Consider the following 27,642-nt stretch of genomic DNA (forward strand, 5'->3'; position numbering starts at 1 on the left):
AAGATTCAGAGACAGTGTTGACTCTCAGGTTGAAATTTAATCAGCATTTGAAATGAGGAAGATAGCTCTGTGATAATGCTTTGAGTTTGCAACAAAACAGAGGGTTGGCAGTGTATCTTGGCACTATTCTTTAGATAAAGAGGTCTAGAATGCAAACCTGTGGACTAGCTGTCCTGCCATCCTCACCAAAACCCCCAACCAGGTAGAGCTGATCATTCCAAAGGCAGGTCCGATGGCCCACGCGTTTTAGTCCATGGTCGGCACAGGGGAAGTGGAACCACAGAGAAGGAGACTTTCCTGTTGGGTAAGGGCAGAGGGTGGTTATTGAGGCAGTAGCACTTTGGCCCCCATGGGGCTCTCAAGAAGACCAAAGACTTGCTCATTGTTTTTCTCCTCCCATGATTTGCAGGCCTCTCCAAAATTTAATATTCTGTGTATTCCTTTAAGTTGTTGACTAATTCTTCCTCCTCCCTGCCCCTTTACTCTATCCTTTTTTCTTGTGTAGTCTTCAGGTTCTCCTGTCTTCCCACCTTTTCCCCTTCTCAACCATTAAGCTGGCTCTCACGGGTATCATAGATGTAGAGGTCATTGCAGATGGTGTCTCTGGCTCTGGTCAAAGTTTCTCCACCAAACAGGACAGCAAAGGGCCCAACCACAGAACATGAGTGATGGCGGAGTCCTCGAGGCCCCTGCTGGGACCCTTGCCCGCTGCTCACGAGCCTTGAAAGCTTTTCCATCAAACGGGGGGCAACAGGTGGTTCCTCCTTGAGGGAAAAAGAAGCGACTGTCTGGAGGGATTTGGGCATCCAAAGTTTAGTCGCGTCCCACCCTTAGCGAGATGCGAGTAGACAATACCTTAATCTTCCCATGACTCCAATGCCCAGCTACTTCTGGCTCAGGTGATTTGCAGCCCCCAAAGAGTAATAGCTGGTGACCTGATTGGGGCCCAGGACTTGGGAGCAAAGCAGCACAGTGACCCGAGCGTGAAACAGTGTGGCAGCCTTCTTCCTTATAGCTGTGAAATTCAGGCCCGAGTTGAGTTTTCTGGAAAATGTAAGTGCTGTATACTGCCTTTTCCCCACTCCCCTCGCCAACGATAGAAGGGAGACATGGTAAAGGGCCACATGTAATTGAGTTGAGATGAAGGGTAACATTGAAAGAGAGTTAAACTCTTTGAGACATGGAAGATTCCCAGGGAAGAATGGTGCTAGGGTGAGGATGTTAAATTGCCTGCGAATCTGTTTTTCCAGGGTGCAGGTGAAGGAAGGGTGAAAATTTTAGGGCAAGGGATGTCATACCAATAGGTGCGGGCTCCAGGGTCCAGCCTTAACGTGTAGATGCTTCCGTAACGACGCTGAGTGTGGGTCCCGCCCTCCCGGCCTGCTACCCGCAGCTCTCGGTCGGAGATTCGGGTACAGGTGTGACTACTGAGGCCGGCAAGGGGGCAGCTGCTGCAGCCGGCGGTCCACGCCTCCCACACACCGCGGTCCGTGTCCAAAGCGGTCACAGTAGCCAAGCGGCGCGACCCGTCCCAGCCGCCCACCACGCAGAGCCAGCGCCCGCCCACCGGCGCCGCGTCGTGGTGGCTGCGGCTCGGGCCGCCCCGTGCTGCCACCCGCACGGCCTGGCCCCCAGCCGGATCGAAGACCACCGTTTCACTGCTCGGCTCTCTCGCTCCTCCAGCTAGGAGCCCCCCGACCAGATAGAACCGTCCCCGCAGTTCAGTGCATGAATGGAAGGCCCGCGCCAGCAGCGGGTCCCGCGCCACCGGCCGCCAGGTCCAGCCCGAGCCCCGCGCCTCACGCACAGCCCCCGCCATGCGACCCGGTAGAGGCGAGCTGCGGGGTCGGCAGCCCGGAGCCCCGCTATGTGGGGGCCCCTACCGGAAGCCCCTCCAGGTCCCCACCTCAAGGCACCCGTTCTCACAGCCGTCACCCAGCAACCACTGCCGCGGCTGCAGCACGACGCAGCAAATTGAAAGTCGCAAAGCACTGGTTACCGTGGAGACAGGAGACCTGGGGAGCTACCGGGGAAGCAGTGTTGTCACCGTGGCAACAGGAGCTGTGCTAGGTCAATAAAAATGATGAGTGTTGAACTCAGACCGAGGAGAGCCGGTTCTTCAGAAAGATCCCTGTTGTTTAAGCTGCGAATTCACTTGGGACTACGATGTTTCAGGTGCCGGTGTTGCTCAATAAAGATTGAGGAGGAACCATGTCCTTTTGACTTTAACGTTTTTTGGGGGGCGGGGTGGGGGGGCTGCGCGGGGAGAGGAGAGAGGCCTGCCACTTGACGTGTGGGATCTTAGTTCCCCAACAGGGATCCAACGTTCGCCCCAGGCAGTGGAAGCCTGGCGTCTGAACCACTGGGCAGCCAGGGAAGTTCGCTTTGGCATTTTTCTGATTGATTCTGATTTCCCCGGGGATGAGTTAGGAAGAGGAGACCAAAGTCAGAGGGGAGACAGTTAAAGTAGAGTAAGTACTGACCTGGGAGTCAGGAGACTTGGGTTCTGATTCCAACTATATCCTGACTCTCAAAGTGATTATTTTTCTCTAGGCCTCTTTCTCATTTATAAAACATTGTTGGCTAATCTCTTGGTTGTCTTGCCAACCAAAGATCTGTGGCAAAGGCTTGAAGGTCTTGACTTGGGTGGGACAGCCCTTTCCTCTCTGGCCACTAGAGGGTAGTAGAGCCCAGTCTCAGGGTCCTGTGGTGGGGGAGGGGGCGAGGGCGAGAGGAGTGATTGGGTCGGGGTGAGGGAAGAGACCTTGAACTTTGGAGAACTTTTCACTATTGAGTCCTAGGAAGAGTAATTCCTGATTTCATCTTGTCTCATGAACTCATACAGCACAAGGAAACAGGTACTGTGGCATCTGGAACTCAGAATTAAGGGCAGGGAGTTTCTCCTGATAAGATCCAGGGCAGAAGCTGCCCAGCCTTAGAAGCTGGATAGAGGTGAAGGAGGGGAGGAGTGAGAAAAACAGATTCCTGCCCCTCCCTGGTATCGGCCTTTTATTCAAGCCAGGTCCCTGAGCTTCTTCTTAACTCATCCCTGCAAGACCCAGTGAAGAATGAAGAGGCCCAGATCCACATTGACTAGTTTTTAGCTACAGGTGATAATGCAGACAGACTTCTACTTCCAGCATCGCTGAGGTGGGACAGAAACAGGACTTGTGTCCACTGGGACTGGGCTGTAAATGGGAGTGATGACTGCTTACTTTTGCCTTTGGTTTCTATAGCATCAGCTTGGTCCCCATCATGTCCAAGAAACTGAGGCCTTAGAGAGTGACTTGAGTTACAGTAGGGATGGAGGTGTCATTCAGGGACAGCACAGCAGGGCTTTTCCCACTCCAGATCCTAACTCTTGGTCCTTAGAGGAAAATAGCATGAAGAGGGTATGGGCAGGAAGGTATGAGGACCTGTTCCTCACCTATACCTTTAAGCCGAGACCCAGTAGTAGCTTTGAAAGTCTCTGCCCACCCAACTATAGCTTTCCCTGATTTTGGCAAAAGGGATCCTCAGTTTTCCAGATCATGGTTAAAGAAAAAAAAAAAAAATCGCTACTAACATCCTTGGCTGAAATCTGAAAGTCAGTCTTTTCCCTAAGGCTTCTAACTGGCTAATCTCCAAAATGCTGGGTTCAGGTCTGTCACACTGCTAAGATTTCAGTGAGGAGCTGCCTGGGGGGTGGTGTCATTTTGCTTTAACTGTCCTGGCCTATATGCCCATTTTATGCTCTTGCTTTTGCTTAAGTCTTTGGCTGTTCCGCCAGACTCATTTTCTGCCTCTCCTGGACAGAACAGGGAACTCCCTACCCCAGGGGCCTTTCCAGCTCCTCTCTCTCAGCTTTGTTGTCCTTCTCCTCCCAGCTTCCACTCTGGGTCCTCAGCAGTCGACATCTCACTTGAACATGCAGCCTGAACCTCACATGCTCCTTAGCTGTTCCCTGCCACTACTGTACCTCTTCCAGTTCCACCTACTAGTCAGAGGTGTCTGACATGTCCATTGGCATTCCAAACATAGACCTGGGGGAGGACTCCTACCTCCCCTGGTTAGTCTGAATCAAGCCCATATTTTGGAGGAAGAAAAAAAAAAAAAACTTGGAGAGGGGAAAAGCGCGGAAGAAGAAGGAGAGAAAAGAAGAAAATAAACCAATTTGTACTTGTCTGACACACACTGGACACTCCAGGGCAGCATCTTAAGCGGTGTATGATGACCCATCGATGGTAAAAAACTGAAAGAGCATTAAGATAAAGTGAAGGGCACACCTGTGAGAGAATCATGAGAGATAGGAAGAAGGGCTACCAGGGCTTCTCCTTCTCTGGACCTGTTTTCCAACTGCTAATAATATACAGGGACAACTTCTGTCCAGGAGTTGGGGGAGGGGCTGATCATCCTGAAAGTCTCAGAATCCTGATGTGACCCTATGACTTTAGTCTCCTCAGTTGGCTATTTCTGGCAAGCAAGGATCCCTGCAGCTCAGCTTTTTAGTCTCATATCTGTCCCAGCCCTAAATCTACACCCACTTGTCTCAAACCTTCACAAAACTCTTAGTCTATTTTCACCTTTCTGTAACCCCATTTTCTGCCCCTAGAACCATCCCTGGTTCTCAGCATTGTCCAGTACACACAGAAAGCCAACAATTGGACCCTAGGGGTCTTAGTCACACTGTCAAGACTCTCTCAATTTCCTCTACCTACATCTCCCAGGCTGTCCTAGCCTTCTGGCGGTCTCTCTGGCTCTTTCTTTTTTGTCCTCTGACCTTTCTACATTTTTCCCACAGTTCATTCTGGCTAGTTGATTTCCTGTCCCCGTGCCTTCTTGGCCCCACTTCTGACTCTGCTCAGCTCAGCCAGAATAAGGACATGGGCAAACAGAAGGACAGAGGAATGACCAGGACAAGAGACTTGAGGCCTGATCTTGAGTCATGATTGAGACGTGAGCTGAAAGGAGTTGGAGAGAAAAGCAGAACTGTAAGCAGACTTGGGGTGGAGGTGAGTGAGAATCAGGTGAGTTAGAGGATGATGGAGAGGTGGGATAAGGATGGGAAGAACCTGAGCCATGGTGATACTGAGTAGGAAAGTATCAATGGGTCATATTGAGTGGTGGAAATTGAGGGTGGAGGAGGGAAATACCTGAGTGATCCCAACAGTGGGCAAGCAGGCATCCAGAAATTTCTCTTTAGGTCTTTCTGTCTCTGTTTCAGCTCTTGTCTCAGCTTGCTGTCTCTTTGAATTACCCCTCTTCGATAACTTGTGTGTTTCTCCTTCTGTTTCTTTGTCTCTCTAAGTTTCAACCTGTATCACTGTGCCTTGAGGTCTCTCTCACCATTTCTACTTTGTGTTTTTCTCTCTGGATCTCTGTCTTTTGTCCCCCTGCCCTCTCTTCTGCTGAACAGAGCCAACCATCTGACTCTTCTGCAAGGAGCTCTGGAATCTTCTAGGAGTGACCAGGTTTCTCCCCTTTGGCTGTATGCTAGAAATGTAGAAACAGTTTGGGGTCCCTGGACACAGTCATAGGGTATTGATCACTGATGAGGACCTAAGTGAGCTTCAATATATGGGACCTGTTCAGGGAGTATTATTTCTCCACAGAGGACCTTAGAGTGTGGAGGCCTGGGCCCAGGGAGAGAAGCTGGCTAGAATGGGGAGATTAGACTCTAGTCCTTCTTCCTCTACCTCTCCATGTAGCCCATGGACCAGTGCTTCCTGATCTCACTAGTTATCACAGGCAAGGGACTCTTGCTCTGTTTCGTGATCCCTAGCCCTTCTTCTATGCCACTTCTAGAGTTGAAGGAAAAACTGAGGTTCAGCAGGAAGGCTTTAAGATGAGGCTGGAGGGCAGTTACTAGGGATTTCTTCACAGAAAGCCTTAAGTACATCTTGGAATGTGTGGTGGAAGATGCTCAGGAGGGAATCAGGGGCATGCTCTACCTGGGCTTCCACTCTTGCTTCTCCTGCAACTGGGACTTACCTCCTCCATCTTCAGCTCAAAAGCTCCCACCTTGCTTTCTCTGGGACTGAAAACAGATGCAGGACAGGTCCAAGTCTCTGAGTGCAGTGGGAGCAAGACTAAAAACTAGTCCTGCTGCAGTGGGGCTTTGGGGGTGTCTTGGAACCTGAAGGACCCAGTCCCTGCTTTCCAGGACCAGGCAGAGAGAGAACCAGGGCACTTAGACTAGGGCTTCTCTACAGCTGCATGGCATCCTGGCCTCTGACCAGGGCAGTGATGCCTGCCTGCCGAGTGCTGAGCATGGATGGTGGAAACAGGTGTAACTGCAGGTCTGATGTAACTTTGGGTCCTGGTGTGGAGGGAAAGGGCTTCCGTGGTGGCACTAGTGGTAAAGAACCCAGCTGCCAGTGCAGGAGATGTAAGGGTCATAGGTTCGATCCTTGGATTGGGAAGATCCCCTGAAGGAGGGCATGGCAACTCACTCCAGTATTCTTGCCTGGAGAACCCCACGGACAGAGGAAACTGGTGGGCTACAGTCCGTAGGGTCTCAAAGAGTTGGACACGAGTGAAATAACTTAGCACGCACATGGAAAGGAGGGGATTCAAATTGAGGTGATAGAGAGGTGAGTACTCCTGGACCATACAGAAGGAGGACTCTGCTAACACATTTCATACTAAAATCCATCCTCCAATTACAGGAATCCCCAGATCCTACTAGTTCCCCTGATTCCCACTTCCTGCTCATGTCCTCTCAGCTTCTGCCCCTCTTCCCTAACAACTGGCCTCTTCCCTCAGGCTCTTCCCTCCAATCTCCCACTCGTTTCAGGCTTCCTGGGGCTCATGATGTTTTTCTCCATCCACAGCCTCATATTCTGCTCTGCAGCTGTCCTGCCACCCCCAGGGCCTGGTCCTGGGTGATGCTATATCTCAGGGCCTCAGAATGCTTTCCCTTGGGGAAGCCAAGCTAGGTGGTGGCAGAAGCCCAGGCTGATGGCTGGGATGTGGCAGTCTCTTTGGTGCAGAGAAGAGCCACACCCTCAGTATCTAAGCTGGATACCTGGAGACAAGTTTGAGAAACTAAGAGGCTGGATATTACCTGAAGATGCCCTGGTGGTATAGGCTCTGCAGGTGGGGCTGGTCCCTGGGGGCTGTCTACATGTTTTCTAACAGGTGGGCTCCCTGGGAGGAGCCTGGTTCTTTCTGTGGTCGGGGGTGGAGACAAGGATGGGGGAATGCAAGGAAGCACAGTTTGGTGTCATCACTAGAATCCATTCTCTCACCAAACTCTTTGGTCTCCACCTCAGCTTTGCTCTTTAAACCACTGCCATCTTCTCCTGCTCTTGTCAGCACTTAGAAAACTCTGATTTCCACAAGGACTCCTTCTCTTGTCCTTGGCCAGTCAGGACCTATTTCCAGAACCTTCTAAAAGTGCTAGCCCACCCAGAGACCAAGGCTTCCCTGGGGGCTCCACAGTAAAGAACCCGCCTGCCAATGCAGGAGACGTGGGTTCAATCGCTGGGTGAGGAAAAATGCCCTGGAGGAGGAAATGGCAACCCACTCTAGTATTCTTGCCTGGAAAATCCCATGGACAGGGGAGCCTGGCGGGCGACAGTCCATGGGGTCACAAGAGTCAGACATGACTAAGCAACTGGGCAGGAGCACCCAGAGACCACAGTGTCAAAGAATGAAGGCATCTCTCTCTTTACCCACACTGTGGTCCCTGATTCTGTGATTATGTATTTACAGAAGCTTGGGGAGTTCCTGGGATGAACACAAGGAGGAGGGGGCTCTGCACACATCATCCTACTGAGAAACAGGACCCAAATATGCCTATGCTCAGCTACTTCCTCACTCAGCTTCAGGGCTTTTTAGGAACAAGCAAATCCAGCCCCCTAAGCTCTAAGGGATGTTGTTAGGCAACAGGAAAGTGTGGTTGTTGTTAGGCAACAGGAAAGGATGGGGCTGGGTACTGGGGAATCAATGGACTTGCAGGATAGCCAGATAGGAACAGCACCACACATGGCAATGTTTAGAGGAAATCTCTTAGAAAGAAGGATGCCATCATCCTGATACTGGGCACAGTGAAGCTTCAGCTGGAGGGGAGCAAGGTGCTTTTCAGTGGAGGAAAACCTGCCAGAGTATCGGGGTCACTGTCCAGCCCTCTGTGGGTGAGGAGCGTCCCAGGGAGGAGCAGGAAGAGGGATCTTGAAGCTTCTACTGGAAATAGCCTTGGTCCTGAGGGAGGAAATCAAGTCCCCTATCAGTAATCTTCCACTACAGCCTCAGTTAACCCCCTGAAACTTCTCTGTACAAACTGCAGAAGCCAAGGCAGTGAATAGCTTAATTAGGAATAGCTTAATATCACACAAAGAAACAAAGCTGTATAGAAATGGATTGTAGACATTTTGTCCACCCCCATGCTTGCAACTAGTTCTGCTCAGCTTTATTTTCTGCTTTTGTCTCTCCCAAAGCCCAGGGGTCTCCCTGCCAGCCTCTGACTCTTTGACCTGGGATCTCACCTCAGAAAAACTGGCTATTACTCACTAAGAGGCTCTCTCATCTATTCCTTCCCCCAAACCATCCTCCTGATACCCCACCCCCTGCCCCTCCCATCCTGACCCACTCCCTTTTTCCCCTGCTCACTCAATCTGACCCTCACTCTCACTCTTCTTCTCCCCCACACCACCCCACCCATCCTTGGTCTTCCCTGACTCACCTCCAAGTCCCATTGACACAAACAAAAATTTCAGCACAACCCACTCCAACCGGTTTGGCTGAGGTGTGCAGCCTTCCGTGGGGACAGACACAGGTTACAAGCGGATGCTTGGACATATTAGATAATGAACATCTGAAGTTATACACACAGAGAAAGCCCTGGGTATGGACATACAGAGACATGTAGGGAACACATGATGAAGGGATATGGCGTGTTATTATGCATCTGTCTCTCCTAATTGAGGGCTCCTTGAGGCAGGGACCATGTGTATTATGCATCTCTATCCTCTGCCTGCGGCCTGGCATGAAGAGGTGCTCACTAAATGTCTGTCGAATGAACTCAGGCATGCAGGCATGCAGGCAGTGATGCCACTAGGACAATACACATGCTAAGGAGGCCACCTTGGCTTGAATTATTCCCATTCTTAGAGCCCAGAATGTGGGTGGGAGGAGGGTAGGTAGTGAGGCATGAGGAGAATGGGGATTCAATGAGGGAGAGAGAACAGAACTCAAGAGACCACGCACTTGTTTGGAAAGTCTTCTCCAAACAATATTTCCTCTAGCCCCAACCCTGGAATTTGCCTTCTGCAAGCTTCATCCCAGAAGAGTGAAGGCAAGGCCTAAGAATGAGGGTGTGTTCCCCAAGAGCATGGCCCATGTGAAATATACAGGACTGAGGTCACAACGGGCAGAGGGACTTGGAGACAGATACTTGTTGGATGAGGCGAAGAAAGATGCCTACCTCAAGCAGAGGCCTGAAGTTACTTCCTGCCCAAGTGCTCCCTTTCAGGCCCAGTGGTAGCCTTAGTCCTCCCTTCAAGGCCACCTCTGGTGTTTACTAGGACCTCAACATACCCATGAAAAAATATTTGGCACAGCCTGGCCTTAACATCTCTGGTAAGTCCAGCAGGAGCCCAGTGCTCCATATGACTGGAATTGCAGGTGAGTGATTGAGGGTCCTAGACATCTTGTCTGGCAACACTACGGATGTACTGTGAATGGAAAAGGTGAAAGAGATATAGGGACTGGGTACCCACCTTGTGATCAAACTGCTTTCCCACCACCGTGCCTCAGTTTCTCCTGGGGTTTCCTGGACCAGGAGGGGTGAATCCGTGGGAAGGAAAGGAGCTCCTCTGAAATCGTGCGATAGGATCCGAAGTGTGATAATTATAATTATAACACAGGGTGCTCCTCCCTCTTATTCCCCCCGGCTTTACCCCACCCCTGCCACCGTGGATCTCAAAGCAACATCGGGGTGGGGTTGCTCCCCTGGCACAGGTGGGGATGTGAGTCCTGAAGAGGGGAAGGGGTTCACCCAGGCAGAGGTGGAGAGAAACAGGAGCTTTGGCATTCAGCCTGGTCCTCGTGGGAAATAGTTCTGTAAGAAGAGGTCACTACCATGAACATTGTGAGATTTGGGATCTAGAGCCCCTGGAGTCATGGTCCAGAGTTGGGCTCATGGTCCAGAGGCAGGGTTAAAGTCTGGGTCACTGACCAGGTTCGGGAGAGTCAGGATCTCCACTCCGTACCTGATCACCTTTTCTATCCATAATGTCATGCCTTCAACAAAAATGCATTCAGTCCCCGTTAAGTGCTGTGGACTGTGCTAGCATGGATGACTGAGACAAGATTACAAAACAAGCCTGACTTTCCAGGAGTTCACAGACTACAGTTCTCATCCTGTCCCTCATTTAACACATTTACTGAATCCTTGGCACACAGCAGGCTTCAATCGATGCTTCTTGAATTGAAGCTTACAATTTAGTTAAGGAGATAAGATGTGCACAAATTATGAGTACGCAAGCTATAATAAAGGGACTAGCAGAGGCTGAGGAGGAACAGAAGGGAGAAAGATTAATTTTAGGTGGGAGGAACTGAGAAGGCTTCATGGAAAATGTGGCATTTGAGGTCAGCTTTGAAAGATGAGTAAGATTTTGACAGGTAGAATCAGGAGTGTGTGTGTATGTGTGTGTGTAAAATATTCTACACGAAATGATCCCCACTCCCTCACCTTGCTGTCCTTGACTCCTCCTGCCTGCCACTCTCCAGACAAAAGGATCCTGCTGCAAGATTTTAACCTGTATGTATTTCCTCCTCTTTCCTGTACATATTTTAGCTCCAGTATTTCAATGATCTTGCTCCTCCCCTTCCCTTAGTTTTCAGGGAGTTGAGTTTGCCCCCTTCTCTGGCTATCCCAGATAGGTCAGTAAGGTTTTGTGTAACTTGGCAGTTGCATTATAGGCAACATGGAAACAGATGGTTTTACAGGTGAGAGTATACTTACAGGAATACAAGGACAGAGTATTTGAAATCGATTGTCCTTGCAAAGTCCAGACATGTGGCTTTGTTCAATAACCATGGGATAAATGGTTAAAGCGACCATAGTGATGGTGGAAAAGAACCCCTTTCCACTAAGGTAGTGCTGATGCAGTGTGGGAACTCCTGACCAGTAGTGAGAAGGTGTTGATGCTGAGGGAGAGTCCTGCTAGGGAGGCCAGGAATCTGTGGGCTTAATGCTTTGGTCAATCCCTTGGCTTCTCCTATGTCAGAGGGGGAGGCTTTGGGGATGAGGTCACTTAAGTTCCTTCTGAGGGGTCTCTGGGGCTTCCCTGGTAGCTCAGATGGTAAAGAACTGCCTGCAATGCAGAAGACCTGGGTTTGATCCCTGAGTCGGGAAGATCCGCTGAAGAAGGGAATGGCTACCAGTATTCTTGCCTTTGTTCTAACTCCCTGCCTCAGAGGTAGAGATGTCTCATACTACCTAAGCTGTGTCCTCCAGCAAGCCCCTTCCCCACTCTGGGCCTCTGTTTTCTCATCAGATGGATGAGGTATTTGGGCAGTACTGTCCTCTGTTCTGGTCTTCTCTGATTCTGGCTCCAAAGCTGAACCCCTCTGGGAAGTTGGGGAACTCAGCAAAACCCAAGGGAAGGCAGCAAGACCGGCCGGAGTGCGGGGCTATTGGCTTGCTTTCCACCCACAAGGGCCTTGCCCTGGTTCCTCCTGGCTAGGTGCCTCCCTCTTTGAGCCACCCTGGGCCTTTCCTACCCTCCCCCCACCTGGCCCCTCCCATCACAGCCCCTTCCACATACTGCGAGGTAAAGCCTACAGCTGATGATGGGATCCCACACCCCCCCAGGTCCTTCCCTTATTCCCTCCCTCTCTGGCGCCCATTAGCCAGCCGGGCCGTGGGGGCGGCGGCTGCCTAGTCTCCGTGCCAGGCCCAGCCCCCGGAGACGCACCTGTTCTGACCTGCTGAGCAGGTTCCCAAGTTTCTGCCTTCGTTGTTGGCCACAGCGTGGGAAGCAGCTCTGGGGGAGCTCGGAGCTCCCAATCACGGCTTCTTGGGGGTAGCTACAGCTGGGTGGGTGGAAGGAGGCTGGGTCCCCTAGCGGAGACCCCAGGGGGGTAGGCAGGTGCGACCCTGCCCGAGGACTCTGTGACTGCCTACCGTCTGGGTCGGTCCCTTATCCAGCTCTCGAGCGGCTCCCAGGGAGAACTCGGTGGAACTTCAGAAACACTGGGCAGCTCTGCCTCCCGACCAATGCCTCTGTCCCTGGGAGCCGAGATGTGGGGTCCTGAGGCCTGGCTGCTGCTGCTGCTCCTGGCGTCATTTACAGGTAGGACTTGCTTCAGAACCCTTGTTCCTGAGCCCAGGCCAACCAGGCGCACACACACACATGCACGCACACATACACATTCCCTTTCCTGTACTCTGAGCTGAGGAATCAACCTCGCTCCCGCATCTCCAGCTGATATAGTGCCCTCAGGAGAGCCACTGGAGCTCTTCTATTTCATGTCCCTTTCCAGCCCCAGGCCAGGTCTCTGGATCTGGGCTCCCTGACCACCTTAGCCAAAACGTTGGAGCTGCCTCTGGGGGAAGAGATGTGGTGATCCAGTGCAGGTGGCCAGGGAGGCAGAACTGGTGGGGACCCTTTCACCCCAGGGTTTCCTAGAGATTCCCTCGCCTACCTCCTGGGCTTCAGAATTGCTGACTGGGGCTGCGGCTGACTCAGGGCTGAGCTGGTTTCCCCAGTCATCAGGGTGTAGGAAGCCTGATGTCCAGAGAATGAACAGGGTCTTTCTATCACTTCCTCTCTCCATGATGTCCTAGAATACCAGTTCTGTGGCACCTGTTGGGGGGCTGTTGGGGAGCTCTGGCCCCCTCTGTCTCTGAGCACACTATGAGGTGTGCTATTCCAAAGTAAGACGGCTCCTTCCATGAGTGGGGGGTCTGGAGTAGGGCACCTTCTACAGAGGGTGTGGTCCTCTTCTATTTATCCCTTGTTGTCCTATTTTCTCAACTAGATGTCTTGTATCACTCCTGTCTAGCACTGTATACAGAAGATTAGAAATTATAGGAATTTATAATCTTCAGAGTGGGGGAGAGAATGTGTGTGTGTGTGTGTGTGTCTGTAAGTGTGCGTATGCACAATGAGACCAGGGTAGGATTCCTTAGGCTGTCCCAAGGTAATAGACAACTGAGAAATCTTCCTCCTTAGAAAGTCAGGGCCTCACCTACATACAACAGTTTGATTCCAAGTCCCAGGAGCAGTGGTGACGGAGCCGCAGTTGTCCAGCAGTGATTTTCCCCAACCTCCATTCCCAGCTAAAGCTGTCAGGAGGAGAGTCAGACCTAGATGTGTGGTTGGGTGGGGGCTGCTCTTGCTCTGATCTTGTAATAGAAGGGTCATTGGCCCAGCCTCCAACTGCAGGATACTGAGCTCCAAGCCCTGCCATCTCTCCCTTCCCCCATCTTAATTCCCATCTTCCAGACAACTCTTCTCACTTGCTTAGGCCAAGAGGGTGGGGCCTGGTTGCTGGGGCCAGGGAACTCAGCAGTCACTTTCCTGTAGGATCTACCCACACCTAAAGGATCTACCCACACCTAGAGAGTGGAGCCATGATGTCTCAGGACTCGGAAGGGATCAAGATATCCAACTCCCTTAGGGAAGTTTTCAAGGAAAACTGAAAGAAATAGAAAGGCCAGCGAGATCTCAAGATTACTCAGTGTTAGAAGCATAATCGGGGTTAGCGTCTTGGTCTTCCAACTCCTAATTCATCAGAGCATAGTACCTCTGAGAGCTCACTGGGTAGAGCCAGGGCACTGGATGCTGGAGATACAACAGTTAGCAAGACATAGTCCCTGCCTTCTTTGTCCAGGGCACAAAGCTGTTCTTTCTCAGAGAAGCCCATGGAAGGGAGAGGAGACCCCTTCTAGTTAGGGCATCACCCCAACCTTGTCCGGTGCCTGATGGACGGGTGCTGTGGCCAGGGAGGCAGCCTGTCTCCAGGGAAGTTGGCACCCAGTGAGCCACGCTCAGCTGCTGTAACCCGCACAGCATGCTCTGAGGGCCAGAAGTCAGAGCCCAGGTTCCTAGCCCAAGGAACAGGTGGGCCCACCTAACTGCCACCCCCATTCTGGCTTCCCTGTAGGTATCTCCTCAATGGCCCCCAGGAAACTAGAGTGTTCTTGTCTCTGAGAAAGCCTTGGACAGGAACCTTGGGAAATCATGAGTTTTGGGTTCCGGCCCCATTTCTGCAGTTAATTTGTTACATGACCTTGGGCAACTAAGAATCTAGACTTCAGGAGACCAAGAGGTAGGACCAGATGATCTATATGGGCCTTCCAGCTCTGAGAGCCTGTGGCTGCATGAACGTCCAGGCCCTGACTGAAGGAGGGTGCTGGGTGCTGGAAGAGGCAGTCCATCCGGCTGTGGTGACAGAAGGGGGAAAGGTCCTGATCCCCTTTCTCAGCGGGGACCAGGGGTAGCTTTACCCTGGATACTGCCTTCTGCCCCTGCAATGCTGCCGATTTGTGCCCCCACCAAGTCCTGGGCCATTAGCGCTCTGAGCCCCAGGGCCCTGCCCCACCCCTGTCAGGGAGAGGAGCCCAGGCTGGGGAGGAACCCCAACAACCACAGCTCTTTGTCTCTCCTTAATGGGATGAGTTTCCGGGTGAGGTCTCCTCCCTTCTCCTTCCCATCTCCTGCCTTGGGGCTGAGGGACCCAAATCTGTAAACACTCTGCCAGTAGGGTCCTAGTTCCTAATCTTTGTTTGCATCCAACTGAGCCCTGCAGGACCCCAGAGAACACAGGATTCTCTGAATTCTGACGTCTGGCCTCTGAGGGTTAGGATCAGCTTTCTGTCTGAAGTGAGTTTTCTAGAAAGGGAGGGACCCCATCCCTGCATCTCTACTCCTATTTACAGAGGTGGGGGCAGGCCCTTTTCTGAAGGACCTACCCAAACCCCTGGGGAAGCCCAGAAAGGGAGGCAAGCTTCCCTGCCCAAGGTGGGGAGCGCTAGGAGGATCCCAGGGAAGCCTTGTGGCCCCGGTGACCTTGGTCCAATCCCAGTGTTTCAGGGAGCTGGACCAGGGGCACCCCAGCCACAGAGATGGCAGTAAGGGATTCATAGTAGAGTCCATGGTCCCAGCCTCTTGACCTCAGCCTCGGGATCCTGGGGCCCTGCAGGCAAAGTGAAGGGAGGTCAGCCACGGTGGGAGCAAGCCTAGTGAAGAGAGAATGCCTGGGCTTTCTGGCCTCCCAAACTTGCCCTTCTGCTGACCAAAGTCTAGGCAGACAGAAGGGATGGGGTGGGGTAGGGAGCTGAGTCAGGAGGGAAGGGAGGAGAGAAGCCTAGGGGCTGAATCTGGGAACAGAATCTAAACTGAGAAGGTCAAGTTCAGAACTGGGGTCCAGCCGCAGAGCTGGAAGAGGAGGGCTCTGCCTGAGGGGGAGGGGACAAGATCACTCTTTCACTGGACAGAGAGCCTCGGGCTTCAGACACTTTCCCCAGAGTTCTCAGGCCACCCCCCACCCCCACCCCCTCTTGCCTTTAAAACTGGTCGGCTGTCCTGAGAGCTAGGTTGAGGCTGTGATTTGGGGTGGGGCAGAGCTGGCCATACTTGCAGAGATGGGGGAGGGGGGTGGCTGGCTGGCAGGATTGGGGAGGGGGTTAAGATCTCAGGGGTTTGGGAGAAGTTGAATTCTGGGTCTCCCACCCACAGTGTGGCTGTTGTGGTGACTCAGCCAGGCTCAGACTCTGGCTCCGGGGGGTTTAGGGGACTTATCTGTGCTGGGAGCCGTGTCTGGGCCCAAGGCCCGTCCTCCCCCATTGTTCTCACCTCCCTTTGTGATTGGTGTGGCCCCCCTCCCCAGACACTAATCTGTGGTGGGCGCTTTGCCCGGGTTGGGAAGCTCTCACTAAGCTGAGGGGCTTAGGACAATGGAGGGTAAGTGAGGGAGGTGGAGGAAGGCAGAGAGAGAATCTGCTGGTTTTCAAAGTTCCTTAGCACTCCAAGGCCAAGGTTATGGGGGGGAGAGGGAAGGATGGAAGGAAAAAAAGTGGGGTTGTTTATATCACCTGTCCTGAATAGGGGGCTTCAGGGGTCCCTTCCCAGGTGCTTTCTTTTTTTTTTTTTTTTCCAGTTAATTTCTTTTATTTTTTTTTTAATTTTTTAAAAAATTTTTTTATTTTATAAATTTATTTATTTTAGTTGGGGGCTAATTACTTTACAATATTGTAATAGTTTTTGCCATACATTGACATGAATCAGCCATGGGTTTACATGTGTTCCCCTTCCTGGACCCCCCACCCACCTCCCTCCCCACGTGCTTTCTTATCCCAAACTCACCCACACATTCCAGCTCTTTCTTGGGGAGGCTGCTGCTGTGGGGTGAGGGGAGGCAAGAGTTAACAAAGGAGAATGAGACCCTAGACAGCTCGGCCCCCTCCCCCTAGCCCCAGGTAGGATCCCCCTCCTCCTTCCCACCAAACCTCCACCAGACAACCCTCACCCCAGGCCTGCAGCGAGAGCTGGTTTTTCTGGTGGAGGCAGCAGCAGAGACCTGACAGAGATTCCCAGGGAGAGGCCTCCTTGAGGGGCCAGAGGTGCTGCAGGAGCCTGGGGGTGTGACTGGGGGGGCTGAGAAGGGTGGGGGTCCTTCCAGTAGGAACCTGAGGAGCAAGGGTAGAAAGAGCTTTTGTTTCGTTCTGTGGGGTAGTCCTCGATGACAATTTCCCATCACCCCAGAGGGACAGTGACCTCATCTCTGGGTCCCTCTGCCTGAGATGAATCTGCCTCAAGTCTGGGGTGAGGAGGGGAGGAGTGCCTGGGCCACACTCCAGTGGGTGCAGAGACAAAGGCCCCGAGCCACACACCACTGACCAGAGGCAGCTGAGACAGACAACTATGCGGAAGCTAGGAGAAACCATCAAAATATTTACTATGTGTGTACATTCACATACATGCCTTTCCATGGCTTGCTCTGGATGCTGACGAGCACACATGCACTCCTGAAGAGAAAAAATGAACACATATATGTGGGAAACACCAAGTTTGTGCAAAGAGGCAGCCTCTCCTGCATGTGAACCAGCACTGAGACTCTCCAGGTCCTCACTCAGAGATGTACATGCAGACACACAGAGCTCACACTGACTCCCTTCCTCCTCCTCATAGACCCATCTCTAGGACCCCATTGTGTGCTCCTAGATGCACTAGCAGCGGATGCTGAGAGAGGAAGGCTCCACAGAAAGAAAAGCCTCCTGCTCGAGAGGTGCCGTCATCTGCCATCGCCAGCCTCAGTTTCCCCTCTGGAGATCAGGGGCTGGGCGTCGCACAGGGAGGAAAGTTGGGGCCCAGGCACAGGATGGGGAGAAGGCAGCCAGCCCAGGCCAGGAATGGAGGGCCTGTCTGGGAGCAGATGGGGTACACAGAGGGCAGGGCCCCAAAGAGGCCCGTGGGGGCCTGGCCAGGGGTGGGGGAGGACAAGGGCAGGGATCCTGTCTGGCCAGTTGGGCCTGTTCTCTGCCTTGCGCAAGGTGATGGCTGGTGGCGGCTGTGGCTAGGCTGGCTGTGCAGCAGCAGCTGAATCACCCAGGCTCCTGACCAGCGTCCTGGTGCTCCCAGGAGGAGGGGAGGGGAGGGTCAGAGGGAGGAGCGCTCAGCCAGCAGGGTCCACCAGCCTCAGCAAACAATCTGCAGCAGAAGGGTCTGTGGGCTTGGCCTGGCCACTACATGCCCGCAGGGTGACCTCACCAGGCGGGCGGTGTATCTCCTTTGCTCTGGTGACATCATCATGCTGATGCCGGGCAGGCACTGGGTGGGGGAGAGAAGGAGGAGGCAGTCCTGGTCTGCCCTACCCTGGGAGTCTCAGCTTCTGGGTTTACCTACTGAGCCCAGGACAGGGATTCCAGAGCCCAAGTTCTCTTTTCCTTCTCTTGCAGCCTGTGTGTGTGTGTGTGTGTGTGTGTGTGTGTGTGTGTGTGTGTGTGTGTGTGTGTGTGTGTGTTGCTCAAGCTGAGATGCTCCCAGTAAATAGTGAATTTAGGACAATGGGGAGATGTGGGAGAGACCCAGAAGGGACTTTCCAGTTTTACTGGGTTCCTCATCCTGCAAAGTTTGGGTTTATCACTTGGTATCATGGGAATCATGGAGCCATAGGTAGGAATATGGAGGATCGGACTCAGACATGTGCTAGGGACTCGATGCATGTTGTACACTAAGAAGGTATTTTTGGTGGGAAATGTGATAAGTGGTGGGGAGGGGCCAGTTGGTTGACAAGTATAGGAATGAGGATGCCATCTGACATTGTTCCAGAAATAGGCTTTGGAAGGGTTTGAGTGTCTCCCAGTGGAGCAGTGCTTGGATTCCCTGTGACCTGCATAGACATTGGGATTAGAAGCAGAGGAAGTACCAGGAAGCCCCAATCTCAAGCCCACCTTCAGCCCTTCCTTTGCAGCCTTGCTCCCTCTGGTGCCAAGAAGAAGTGCCTGGGAGGGGTGATAGGTAGTTAGCTGGACTCCTTTGCTGGGCTGGGTGGGACCAACATCAGCTTAGGCAGGTCAGGGCCCTGGTATCTGGCCCTGCAGGTCTGTCCCGTCCCATTCGGGCCCTCCCGGCTCCCAACAGCATCCTCCCTTCCTCTTCCCATTTGCAGGGCCATGGGACTCCCTTCCTCTGTCCCATGCTCTGCCTCCCTGGAACCCTCTGGCCACTCTAGTGGGGCTTCACTTTCTCCCTCCATGTCTGATTCCCTCCACCCCCTACTTTCACCCTAGGTCCAGTCTGGAGGTACTCCCTTTGGCACAGAACCCAGCTAGCCAGCCTATTGTGTCTCCACCCTAAGGTTGCCATGCCAACCCCCTCCCTGCCCAGCCCAACCAAAGACTGCACATTCCTCCTCAGTTCTACCCTTTCCTTCTTCCGCCTGTCTCTCACGTTCATTCATTCATCCACTCACTCACTCATTCAGTCAGTCAATAAATAATAATTGAGTACCAATTATATGCCAGGAATGCAGACTACTGGGCACTAAATCAGAAACCATATTTCCATATGTGATGTGAGATCTTGAGGTTCTCAGTCTGGTGGAAGAGGCAGACGAGAAAATAGCAAACACAATCTGTGGTATCAACAAATACAGTCTGTGATGGGTCAACGCAGGATGCTAGAGGCAGAACAGAGGAAGGGCACCTCACCCTGCCTCAGGTGGAGGTGGGGGGAAGGAGGACTCTGGGAGGAAGTGATGTCTAAGCAGAGTCTTTAAGGATGAGTAGGAGTTACCCAGACAGTGATGAGTAGGAGCTACCAGACATAGGGAGGAGGGCGTTCCAGGCAGGATCACAGCATGAGCAAGGTGAAGGCCAGCAGGGTGTGTGAAGTGCTGGCTAGAAGTAGGAGCTTTGAACTTTTGGGAATTACTGGACATGCATTCCAAGGTATGGCACTCTCACCATCCCAGAGAGCCTCCATCCTGCCCACAGCCTTCCGCCCCCAGCCCTATGTTTCATACACTTTATTCCACCACTTCAAATTTCTTTCTTCCCAGCCTCGAGCTTCTCCAGCTCTGCCTCCCTCATAAGTTACTCATCCTAGAAAGCTAGGAGTTGTCTTTGAGTCTTTCCTCTTTCTGGTCAGTGAGCAAATCCTGCCAAGCTTCCCTTGGAGCTGTCCCCTCCTCTTGGCAGCACAGTCCAGGCTGGCAGCAGCAGGGTCCTAGTGTGTCTCCTGTCCTCAGTCTCTCCACTTTCCAGTCGGAGGGACACATGACCACTGGCTTAATGCTTTAGTGACTCCATATTTCCCCTGGCCAAATCTGAATTCCTTTGCCTGGTGTGGAAGGTCCTGGATGATTTTGCTGTGACCAGATGTCCCACTCCCACTCCACACACACCCCTTGTCTTAGTTGTGTCCTCTCCTCTTGGCTTCCTGAACCAACCAGACTCTCCACCTCCGTGGGGTTTGCCCACCTGGGGCCCTTACCTGGGATCCCTTTCCAGGTCTCACCCCCTCCTGATTCTACCCACTTCATGCATGAGGCCCTCCAACCTGAATCAGGACCACTGTGACTAGCCTATCCCATAACTAACCTGCAACACACCACTAACCACTAAATAAGAACCCATCACACGTATTTCCATAGATGTTTCCATACATATCTCTTCCCCAGAAGAACTCAGATTCTATAAGTGCAGGATATGCATCCTTCTTTGCTGATAAGGCTACATACTGTTCCTTATCAATGCACATAACACTCACCTTTCATCATAGGTCCTCATCTCCAATCCTCTGCTTCTGGTTCATGGTTCTAACCCTGTTGTTATGTATCTGTACTGACCTCTTCTCTCTGGGCCTCTGACCCTGGGCCTTTCTATCTTCAGTGACTTGCTCATTCCTGTCTCTGTCTTGGTTCATGCCATTCCTCCCACATAGCATAACTTCTTCTCTCTGGGAACCCAGGTCTCTTATCCTCTCATCTTCAAGTCATGAAAAGAATGTTCTGAAGGGCCTATTGGGGTGGACCCTTTCTACACCACATGCCGCATCCCAGACACCAGCTCTTCTCGACCCTTGCCTTGACTCCTGGTCACTTTCTGAAAGCATTCTCTTTCCCTCTCTTGGTAGGTTAAGCCTTCTGTGAAAGTCTGTCCATGGCTTCCAGGTCTTTGTGGCACAAAATCCATTTCCCTGAGCTCCCAGAGGGCAGAGGCTGGGCCTCTTCTCCTGTTATAGCTGCCCACCTTACAATTGCTCAGGATAGGATCCAGGGCTGAGAGAGGGTGTGACTCTTCCATATACCATCTGTGTGGCCTTAGGCAAGTCACTTCCTCTCTCTGGGTCTCAGTTTCCTCATCTGTTAAAGGGCGATAATAATGCCTACCTCTTGGGAATGGTTTGTGGATCTAATGAGGTAATGGACTGAACGCGCTTTGCAAGCATAAAATGCTCCAGGAGTTCTGGGCTGCCTTTGCTGACATTATCATTATGAATAAGTGTTCCCCAGCTCTGGCAGCGCCCCTAATCCTGGCTGCTTCTGTCTGCCCCCTGCAGGTCAGTGCCTTGCTGGTGAGCTGGAGACCTCGGACCTGGTGACCGTGGTGTTGGGCCAGGATGCCAAGCTGCCCTGCTTCTACCGAGGGGATCCGGGCGAGCAGGTGGAGCAGGTGGCATGGGCTCGCGTGGATGCGGGCGAGGGCGGCCGGGAACTGGCACTGCTGAACTCCAAATACGGGCTGCACGTGAGCTCAGCCTACGAGGGCCGCGTGGAACAGCCGCCGCCCCCACGGAACCCCTTGGATGGTGCGGTGCTGCTGCGCAATGCGGTGCAGGCTGACGAGGGCGAGTACGAGTGTCGCGTCAGCACCTTCCCTGCCGGAAGCTTCCAGGCCCGGCTGCGGCTCCGCGTTCTGGGTAAGTGAGGCCAGCTGCCGGAGGCGCCAGAACCTCAGGCCCTGGGTCTTGGAGGGCAGAGCCAGAGGCAGGGGGATGTAGAGATGAATGGGGTGGGGTCGAAACAGGAAGAGGTGGAGTCCTGTGGCACTGAGAGAGCTTCCTTTAGCCCATCCAACCCCCACCCCAATGCAGAAATTCTTTTCAGGTGACTCCCAAAAGCTTGATATGGCTTGATCAGCCTTGGAGAAGAATCCATTTATTAGGCTGGTCTTCCTTCTGTGGACCTGAAATCTCCTTCTTGGTTACTTTCACTCTCTCCAGCAAGATGACGCAGGATTATTCTCTCTTCTGCACAACAGCCTTTCCACTAGATGTGGAGCTCTGTCACGCCTTACTCAAATCTCTTCTTCAAGTTAAATTTACTAGTTTCTGCAACAGTTCTACCAGAGACACTCATTCAGAGCCTCTCTCATCCCCCTGGGCTCCATTTAAAATACCGGGCCTAGACATGGACACACAGGCCCACCTCTGACCAGAGTGGCTGTGCGTGACCAGTGGGGCCAATGCCTTTCCTGATCCTGACCTTCAGTGAATGTGGTTGGAAGCCACAGTTGCCTTGTAAACCACCACTTGGCACTGTGGACTCTCGCGGTCAACGGATGCCCTGGACCTATGGTCAAGTCAAGTCTTTTCCATTCTGTGCTTGAACTGTTAATGTTATAAAGAGAAAAATAAAGACCTTTATAGTTTTCCTTTATCCACATGGAATATAGTAATACCAGCCATGGTAGAAAAACCTGAGTGTGAATCTTGGCTTCACCACCCCATAGCTAATGATCTGGAATGACTCATTTAACCTCCCTAAGCTTCAGCTTCTTCAGCTATGAAATAAGGATAATAATACCTACTTCATGTTTGTTAATAGGATTAAAAGAAATAACGTTCATAAAGTGTTGAGCACAGTACTGGGCACATAGTCAGTGCTTTAAAAATGGTGGCTGTTATTATTATTATAATATAGATGTTATCTGGTTAGTTTTTAAATTACCTCATTATTTTCATTAAAAAAATGACCCATACTCATGGTAAATAATTCAAACAGTGGAGAAAGGTACAAAGTCAGTTGAAATTCTACCACTCATTTGACATCTCTGTTGATAATATAAAAGAAGAAAAAGCTAGACTGAACTGGGATGGGGTGTGGCCTCCTCACAGGGGTTGTGAAGATGGTGATGTCTGCCTCCCCTCATCTGCAGTGCCTCCCTTACCCTCGCTGAATCCTGGTCCAGCACTAGAAGAGGGCCAGGGCCTGACCCTGGCAGCCTCCTGCACGGCGGAGGGCAGCCCGGCCCCCAGTGTTACCTGGGACACAGAGGTCAAGGGCACGGCATCCCACCGCTCCTTCACACACTCCCGCTCAGCTGCCGTCACTTCAGAATTCCATCTGGTGCCCAGCCGCAGCATGAATGGACAGCCACTTACCTGCGTGGTATCCCACCCGGGCCTGCTCCAGGACCAACGGATCACGCACATCCTCCAAGTGGCCTGTGAGTATTTGGGTAGGGCACCCCTATGGGCTCCAGGAAGACTGGTGAGATACTGAAAGACCGTGAGGCCCACCAATCTGGCCAGCCTGGATCCTACAGGGCATGCTGTGTGGCCAAAAGAGCACTAGTCCAAGGTATAAGACCTGGAGCCCATCCCAGATGACCTTGAAAAATCACTCTCTGACCTTCAGAGTCCTCCTGTTTACAAAGGAGCTTGCCCTGTTTTTCAGGTTTCAGGGAGGTCAGATATAAATATGGAGTTGAAAGAATTTTGTGAAAGAGTTTAGGATTTGAAGACTGATGGACTTGGAATGCACCCTAGTTCTGCTATTTACCAGCTGTTATTCAGTCAAGATTCATTTTCTTCATTAGTAGAAGGAGAGTAATTATATCAACTTTACAGGGTTCTGATGGGAATTAGAAACCACAAATGCAAAGCCTCTCACACGGTGCTTAGTGTATGGATGGTGCCAGGTCAATGGCAGATATTGTCTTCCTGGCATTAGACTTTGAGCCTCTGTGAGGGATGGCACTGTTTTCTACTCATACTAACACAGCATTTGGCACAAAGTAGGTCCTCAACAAATGTTTGTTAAAGAAATGAATGAACTGGAAATTCCCTGGTGGTCCAGTGGTTAGGACAGCACGATTTCCCTGCCAAGGACCTCGGTTCGATCCCTGATCTGGGAAAGTAAGTTCCCGCAAGCTGTGCTGCACAGTCAGGAAAAAAGAAAAAAGAAATGAAGGAACTAGGAGGATGGTTAAACCTTTGAAGGATCAGGGAGGGATTTTGCTGAGCACCTGTTCTGTGACTAGCACTATGCTAGGGACCACAGGGGATTCAAAAGGTGTTGCCACACTGCTATACAGAGGAATGTATAGGTTCATTGCACAGGTAAACCAGTGTGGACTCTCTGAACTTAGGGGAGGGAGCTGTCAGCAAAGTGGGGCTGGGCTAGGTTGGGCCGCAGATGGACAGGATAGGGAAGGGCAGGGAGAGGCTATTCCAGGCAGGGTGAGACCTAGGACCGGGGTTCTTCAAGGAAGAGCATCACTCTCATTCTCTCTCCTCCCACCTTTCATTCCAGTCCTTGCTGAAGCCTCTGTGAGAGGCCTTGAAGACCGAAAGCTGTGGCAGGTTGGCAGAGAAGGAGCTATGCTCAAGTGCCTGAGTGAAGGGCAGCCCCCTCCCTCGTACAACTGGACACGGTAACAGCCAAGCTTGAGACTGGGATCCTTCCCTCAGGACCAACACATACTCATTATGAACTGGGACAATATACTCTGAACCCCAAATAAATTGGGGCACATGTTCAGACCAATACAAGAATATGCATGGTCACCAAACATTATTATTGGCTGACACCAGGGAGTGTGGGATACATGGCGATGAATAGGGAGTTAGCTAATAAGTGCTTGGGTTTTTTCCTTAACTTTAAAATTATGAAATATAATACAGTATTTAAATGTTAACACTTTTAATGTAAGTGCCTGAAGTGGATAAGACAAAAAGATACAGCTGACTGTGACTGTTGTTAAAGTAACACTTTTATAACCACTGTCACATTGCCAGCACCTTAGAAGCACTCCCCCCAATCTCTGCTAGTTCCTTGGCTTTTTTCCAGGGTCTGAGATGTCCAGAGAATCAGGGAGGTCATCAGGGGCACATGTATGTGAGCCCATGACAGGCATGTTCTCACATATGAGCCATGTATGTGGCCTCGTGTCTGGGGCTCTGTTCATGTATCCTACCATGCAATGTCACGGGTATTGGGGCATGCAGTCACATTTTCCAAGTCCATCTGAGCCCAAATAGGAGCAGCAAGTCCTGTCGTATGGACTTTATACCATGTGGACCTGGTACTTAGTGCTGAATGACGTGGTGCCTACAGGAGCATGTGAGACGGTGTGCGTGTGGAGCTTCCCCGAGTGTGTGTGGGGGTGCCCAGGTCAGGCTGGGCGGCAGGGAGAAGGGGCCTCTGCCTAGACCTGCCTAGAGGAGGGAGGGGCACCGTGGGAACAGCCGGTGGCTCTGGGTGACGTCATGGGGGAGGGAGGTGGAGAGCTGCCTGGGCACGTTGGATGGTGGCAGCCTCAGCCCGCCCTGGCCGGTGCCCATCAGCTTCCCTGTCCTCCAGGCTGGATGGGCCTCTGCCCAGTGGGGTACGAGCAGAAGGAGACACCCTGGGCTTCCCCACACTGACCACTGAGCACAGTGGCACCTACGTCTGCCACGTCAGCAACGAACTCTCCTCAAGGGACTCCCAGGTGGTGGTGGAGGTTCTTGGTAAGCACGGGGGCAAAGGCTGAGACCAGGCCAGGGGCCTGGTGGGGGCAACGGGGAGCAAGACAGAGAGAGAAATGGGACAGTGTTGATTTGGAGGGGATTAGGCTGAGGGGGGTGGTTCGGAATGTGTTTTGAGAGGACAGTGGGGGGTGGGCCAGAGAGCTGGACATCTGCCTCAGACCGCGGCCTGTCTCCAGCAGACCCCGAGGATGCCCCGGGGAAGCAGGTGGACCTGGTGTCGGCCTCTGTGGTGGTGGTGGGTGTGATTGCCGCGCTCTTGTTCTGCCTGCTGGTGGTGGTCGTAGTGCTCATGTCCCGATACCATCGGCGCAAGGCCCAGCAGATGACCCAGAAATAGTGAGTATGGGCCACTCCCGGGCGGGTGAGGTCAGCAGGGAGCAAAGAGGAGACAAGCAGGAGGTGGGCCAGGACTGAGGAGTGAGAGGAGGCTGGGTGGCCCAACATCTGAGGAGCTTGTGGACCAGAGGTAGGCAGAGTCTCCTGGGAGGTAAGAAAGGCCTTTGGGCCTGGACCACAGCTGGGTGAGGGGTGCCACACTGCCTGAGTGAGGGCAGATCCATATGCGAGGGTGTCACATGGGCACATACATGGCACCAGGCACACACACTCTGCAGCCACGTACTCACACTTGCAGGGACAGCCTAGTGCCCACACCCTCCAGCCCCAGCTCATAGAGGCGCCGCCAGTCTAGGTTCACCTTGGGAGGCCACCACTCCCTTCAGCTCCTGACGAGGGGGTGTCTTCCCAGTGAGGAGGAGCTGACCCTGACCAGGGAGAACTCCATCCGGAGGCTGCATTCCCATCACTCGGACCCCAGAAACCAGGTGTGTGTGCCAGGGTCGGGTGTGTCCTTGGGGCCGGGGCCCCTCTGCAGCTCAGGAGTCTAGGAGGGTTGCCCTGGGGGGAGGTGGGGGTGGGTGGGCAGAGCTTATTTGGGTCTGCTGGCTCCCTTAGAAAGCCCTCTTTATCACTGGTTGCTCTGGGAAGCCATCATTAGCACTGGTTTCAGGGTGGGATCAAGGTCAGGGTGGGGGAAATGAGGATGTCTGTGTGGAGGAGTGCATGGACAGGTTGGGGTGGGGGAAGGTGATTAGGGAGGAGCCTGGGGGAGGACAGAGGTGAAGAGGCTGAAGGGAGGAGCCTGAGCCCTGTTCTGACTCGTCCCCCGTGTCCGGGCCCTACAGCCGGAGGAGAGTGTAGGGCTGAGAGCCGAGGGCCACCCTGATAGTCTCAAGGACAACAGTAGCTGCTCTGTGATGGTGAGGCCCCCGGCCCCACCGGTGTCCCCACCACTCTGCTCAGGCCCCTCTCCTGGCCCCAGATGTGGTGCGTCAGCAGCCCCTCCACCAGTCCCTCTTGCCTGACACTCATGCTGCCCGCCTGCCTTCCCCCATACCCCCAGCTATGCCTTTACACCTTCGTTCTCTAGTCTCCCCTTCCCCACATCTAACATTCATTCCTGGCGCCCATCTCTGAGCTGCTGAGCAACCATAACCCCTGCTTGTGCCTGACCTCTGACCCCACCGTGCCCCAACCAGCCCCCTCACATGTGACCACCCTGCCCAGGCTCCTGACTCGCCCTCTGCCCTTGGTCTCCAGAGTGAAGAGCCAGAGGGCCGCAGTTACTCCACATTGACCACAGTGAGGGAGATTGAAACACAGACTGAGCTGCTGTCTCCAGGCTCTGGACGGGCAGAGGAGGAGGAAGATCGGGATGAAGGCATCAAGCAGGCCATGAACCATTTTGTTCAGGAGAATGGGACCCTGCGGGCCAAGCCCACGGGCAATGGCATCTACATCAACGGGCGGGGGCATCTGGTCTGACCCAGGCTTGCCTCCGTCCCCTAAGCCTGGCTCCCTCTGCTGACAGGGAAGCCTTCAGCTCATCCCTAGGGGGGCCTCCCTACACACTCTTTTCTTGAGGAAGATGTTCCCCACCCCACTGACTGCTTGATCTCCAGTCCTTCCAGTCCTTCCGTTGGATAACGGAAGGGCTCTGCTGGTTGAGTCCCTCCCACAGTGTGTGCAGGTCACTGTGTGTGCGTGTGTGCTTGTTTGAGTGTGTGCTGTGTGTGCGTGCAGGGGTGATTGTGCCCGTGGTGTGCGTCATGCCGTCACAAGTGAATTGTGGTATGTGTGTCACCCGGTTCGGTGGCAACATGGGGGTACGTCACGGGGATGGGCTTGTGTGTCGTGTGGCTGTGGGACCTTTGCCTGTAAAATGCAGGTGTTTTCCTCAGACCCCAGAGCAGTATTAATGATGCAGAGGTTCGAGGCGGGAGGTAGAGACTTGGGCCAGATCCAGGTGTGCGGGCATAGCTGGAGCTGGAATCTGGCCTCCTGAGTTGGGGAGCAGGGCTCCCACCACTTGGGACCCGCTGGGGCACGTGTGAAGCAGTGGGCCGGGGTCCGCCAGAAGCTGAAACTGCCCTCTGGTGGTCTCTGGCCC

At 52.9% G+C, this 27,642-nt stretch overlaps 3 protein-coding genes across 19 annotated transcripts; 1 reads left to right on the top strand and 2 right to left on the bottom strand.

Annotated features, from left to right (window-relative positions):
- Positions 1 to 17: 17 nt before the first annotated feature.
- Positions 18 to 1,971, bottom strand: KLHDC9 (kelch domain containing 9). 2 transcript variants are annotated; one of them, XM_081485085.1, is made up of 4 exons: positions 1,299 to 1,971; positions 856 to 1,015; positions 566 to 764; positions 18 to 297 (listed from the first exon to the last, which is right to left on the bottom strand). In XM_081485085.1, the coding sequence occupies exons 1-4, from the start codon at positions 1,817 to 1,819 to the stop codon at positions 131 to 133; spliced, it is 1,047 nt and encodes a 348-aa protein (XP_081341211.1). In that variant the 5' UTR covers positions 1,820 to 1,971; the 3' UTR covers positions 18 to 130. The 2 variants fall into 2 exon arrangements, with proteins under 2 accessions (XP_081341211.1, XP_081341212.1); XM_081485086.1 differs by having other exon boundaries at positions 531 to 764.
- A 250-nt stretch (positions 1,972 to 2,221) lies between these two features.
- Positions 2,222 to 27,135, top strand: NECTIN4 (nectin cell adhesion molecule 4). 13 transcript variants are annotated; one of them, XM_081485054.1, is made up of 12 exons: positions 2,222 to 2,471; positions 4,781 to 4,991; positions 9,455 to 9,561; positions 12,137 to 12,281; positions 20,997 to 21,356; positions 22,595 to 22,885; positions 23,974 to 24,094; positions 25,024 to 25,172; positions 25,370 to 25,529; positions 25,942 to 26,017; positions 26,378 to 26,452; positions 26,793 to 27,135. In XM_081485054.1, exons 4-12 carry the CDS (start codon positions 12,206 to 12,208, stop codon positions 27,015 to 27,017), a joined length of 1,533 nt encoding a protein of 510 aa, XP_081341180.1. In that variant the 5' UTR covers positions 2,222 to 2,471; positions 4,781 to 4,991; positions 9,455 to 9,561; positions 12,137 to 12,205; the 3' UTR covers positions 27,018 to 27,135. The 13 variants fall into 13 exon arrangements, with proteins under 13 accessions (XP_081341180.1, XP_081341185.1, XP_081341184.1 ...); XM_081485059.1 differs by having other exon boundaries at positions 25,373 to 25,529; XM_081485055.1 differs by lacking the exons at positions 2,222 to 2,471; positions 9,455 to 9,561 and adding exons at positions 2,669 to 2,858; positions 3,023 to 3,150.
- Positions 7,974 to 21,247, bottom strand: LOC145504404 (uncharacterized). 4 transcript variants are annotated; one of them, XR_014052166.1, is made up of 11 exons: positions 18,720 to 18,745; positions 18,386 to 18,436; positions 16,917 to 16,960; positions 16,462 to 16,621; positions 16,299 to 16,330; positions 13,180 to 15,129; positions 12,113 to 12,217; positions 11,904 to 12,021; positions 9,887 to 10,042; positions 9,702 to 9,797; positions 7,974 to 8,177 (listed from the first exon to the last, which is right to left on the bottom strand). XR_014052166.1 is itself a non-coding variant. In XM_081485133.1 (10 exons), exons 1-5 carry the CDS (start codon positions 20,212 to 20,214, stop codon positions 15,074 to 15,076), a joined length of 309 nt encoding a protein of 102 aa, XP_081341259.1. In that variant the 5' UTR covers positions 20,215 to 21,247; the 3' UTR covers positions 7,974 to 8,177; positions 9,702 to 9,797; positions 9,887 to 10,042; positions 11,904 to 12,021; positions 12,113 to 12,217; positions 13,180 to 15,073. The 4 variants fall into 4 exon arrangements, 1 of the variants encoding a protein (XP_081341259.1); XR_014052167.1 differs by having other exon boundaries at positions 16,913 to 16,960; XM_081485133.1 differs by lacking the exons at positions 18,386 to 18,436; positions 18,720 to 18,745 and adding an exon at positions 20,205 to 21,247 and having other exon boundaries at positions 16,299 to 16,333; positions 16,913 to 16,960.
- Positions 27,136 to 27,642: the final 507 nt, after the last annotated feature.

The sequence above is a fragment of the Giraffa tippelskirchi genome, chromosome 5 (assembly GCF_054371585.1).
Source record: "Giraffa tippelskirchi isolate mGirTip1 chromosome 5, T2T-mGirTip1v1.2.pri, whole genome shotgun sequence".
NCBI classification, from domain to species: domain Eukaryota; kingdom Metazoa; phylum Chordata; class Mammalia; order Artiodactyla; family Giraffidae; genus Giraffa; species Giraffa tippelskirchi.

What these genes read in the sequence shown, in the direction of transcription:
- KLHDC9 (XM_081485085.1), bottom strand. Translation starts at nt 1,819, where the DNA reads ATGGCGGGGGCTGTGCGTGAGGCGCGGGGCTCGGGCTGGACCTGGCGG. An exon ending in GGAGTCATGGGAAGATTAAG is followed by an intron (nt 765 to 855) that starts GTATTGTCTACT and finishes TTTTCCCTCAAG; the next exon opens with GAGGAACCACCTGTTGCCCC. An exon ending in CCTCTACATCTATGATACCC is followed by an intron (nt 298 to 565) that starts GTGAGAGCCAGC and finishes CTTACCCAACAG; the next exon opens with GAAAGTCTCCTTCTCTGTGG.
- NECTIN4 (XM_081485050.1), top strand. Translation starts at nt 19,294, where the DNA reads ATGAGCAAGGTGAAGGCCAGCAGGGTGTGTGAAGTGCTGGCTAGAAGT. An exon ending in TACTGGACATGCATTCCAAG is followed by an intron (nt 19,385 to 20,996) that starts GTATGGCACTCT and finishes TGCCCCCTGCAG; the next exon opens with GTCAGTGCCTTGCTGGTGAG. An exon ending in GCACATCCTCCAAGTGGCCT is followed by an intron (nt 22,886 to 23,973) that starts GTGAGTATTTGG and finishes CTTTCATTCCAG; the next exon opens with TCCTTGCTGAAGCCTCTGTG.
- LOC145504404 (XM_081485133.1), bottom strand. An exon ending in AGCAAGCCATGGAAAGGCAT is followed by an intron (nt 16,622 to 16,912) that starts GTATGTGAATGT and finishes CTTGCTCCTCAG; the next exon opens with GTTCCTACTGGAAGGACCCC. An exon ending in GAAAGAGCTGGAATGTGTGG is followed by an intron (nt 15,130 to 16,298) that starts GTGAGTTTGGGA and finishes CTTTGCCTGCAG; the next exon opens with GGCCCCAGGATCCCGAGGCT.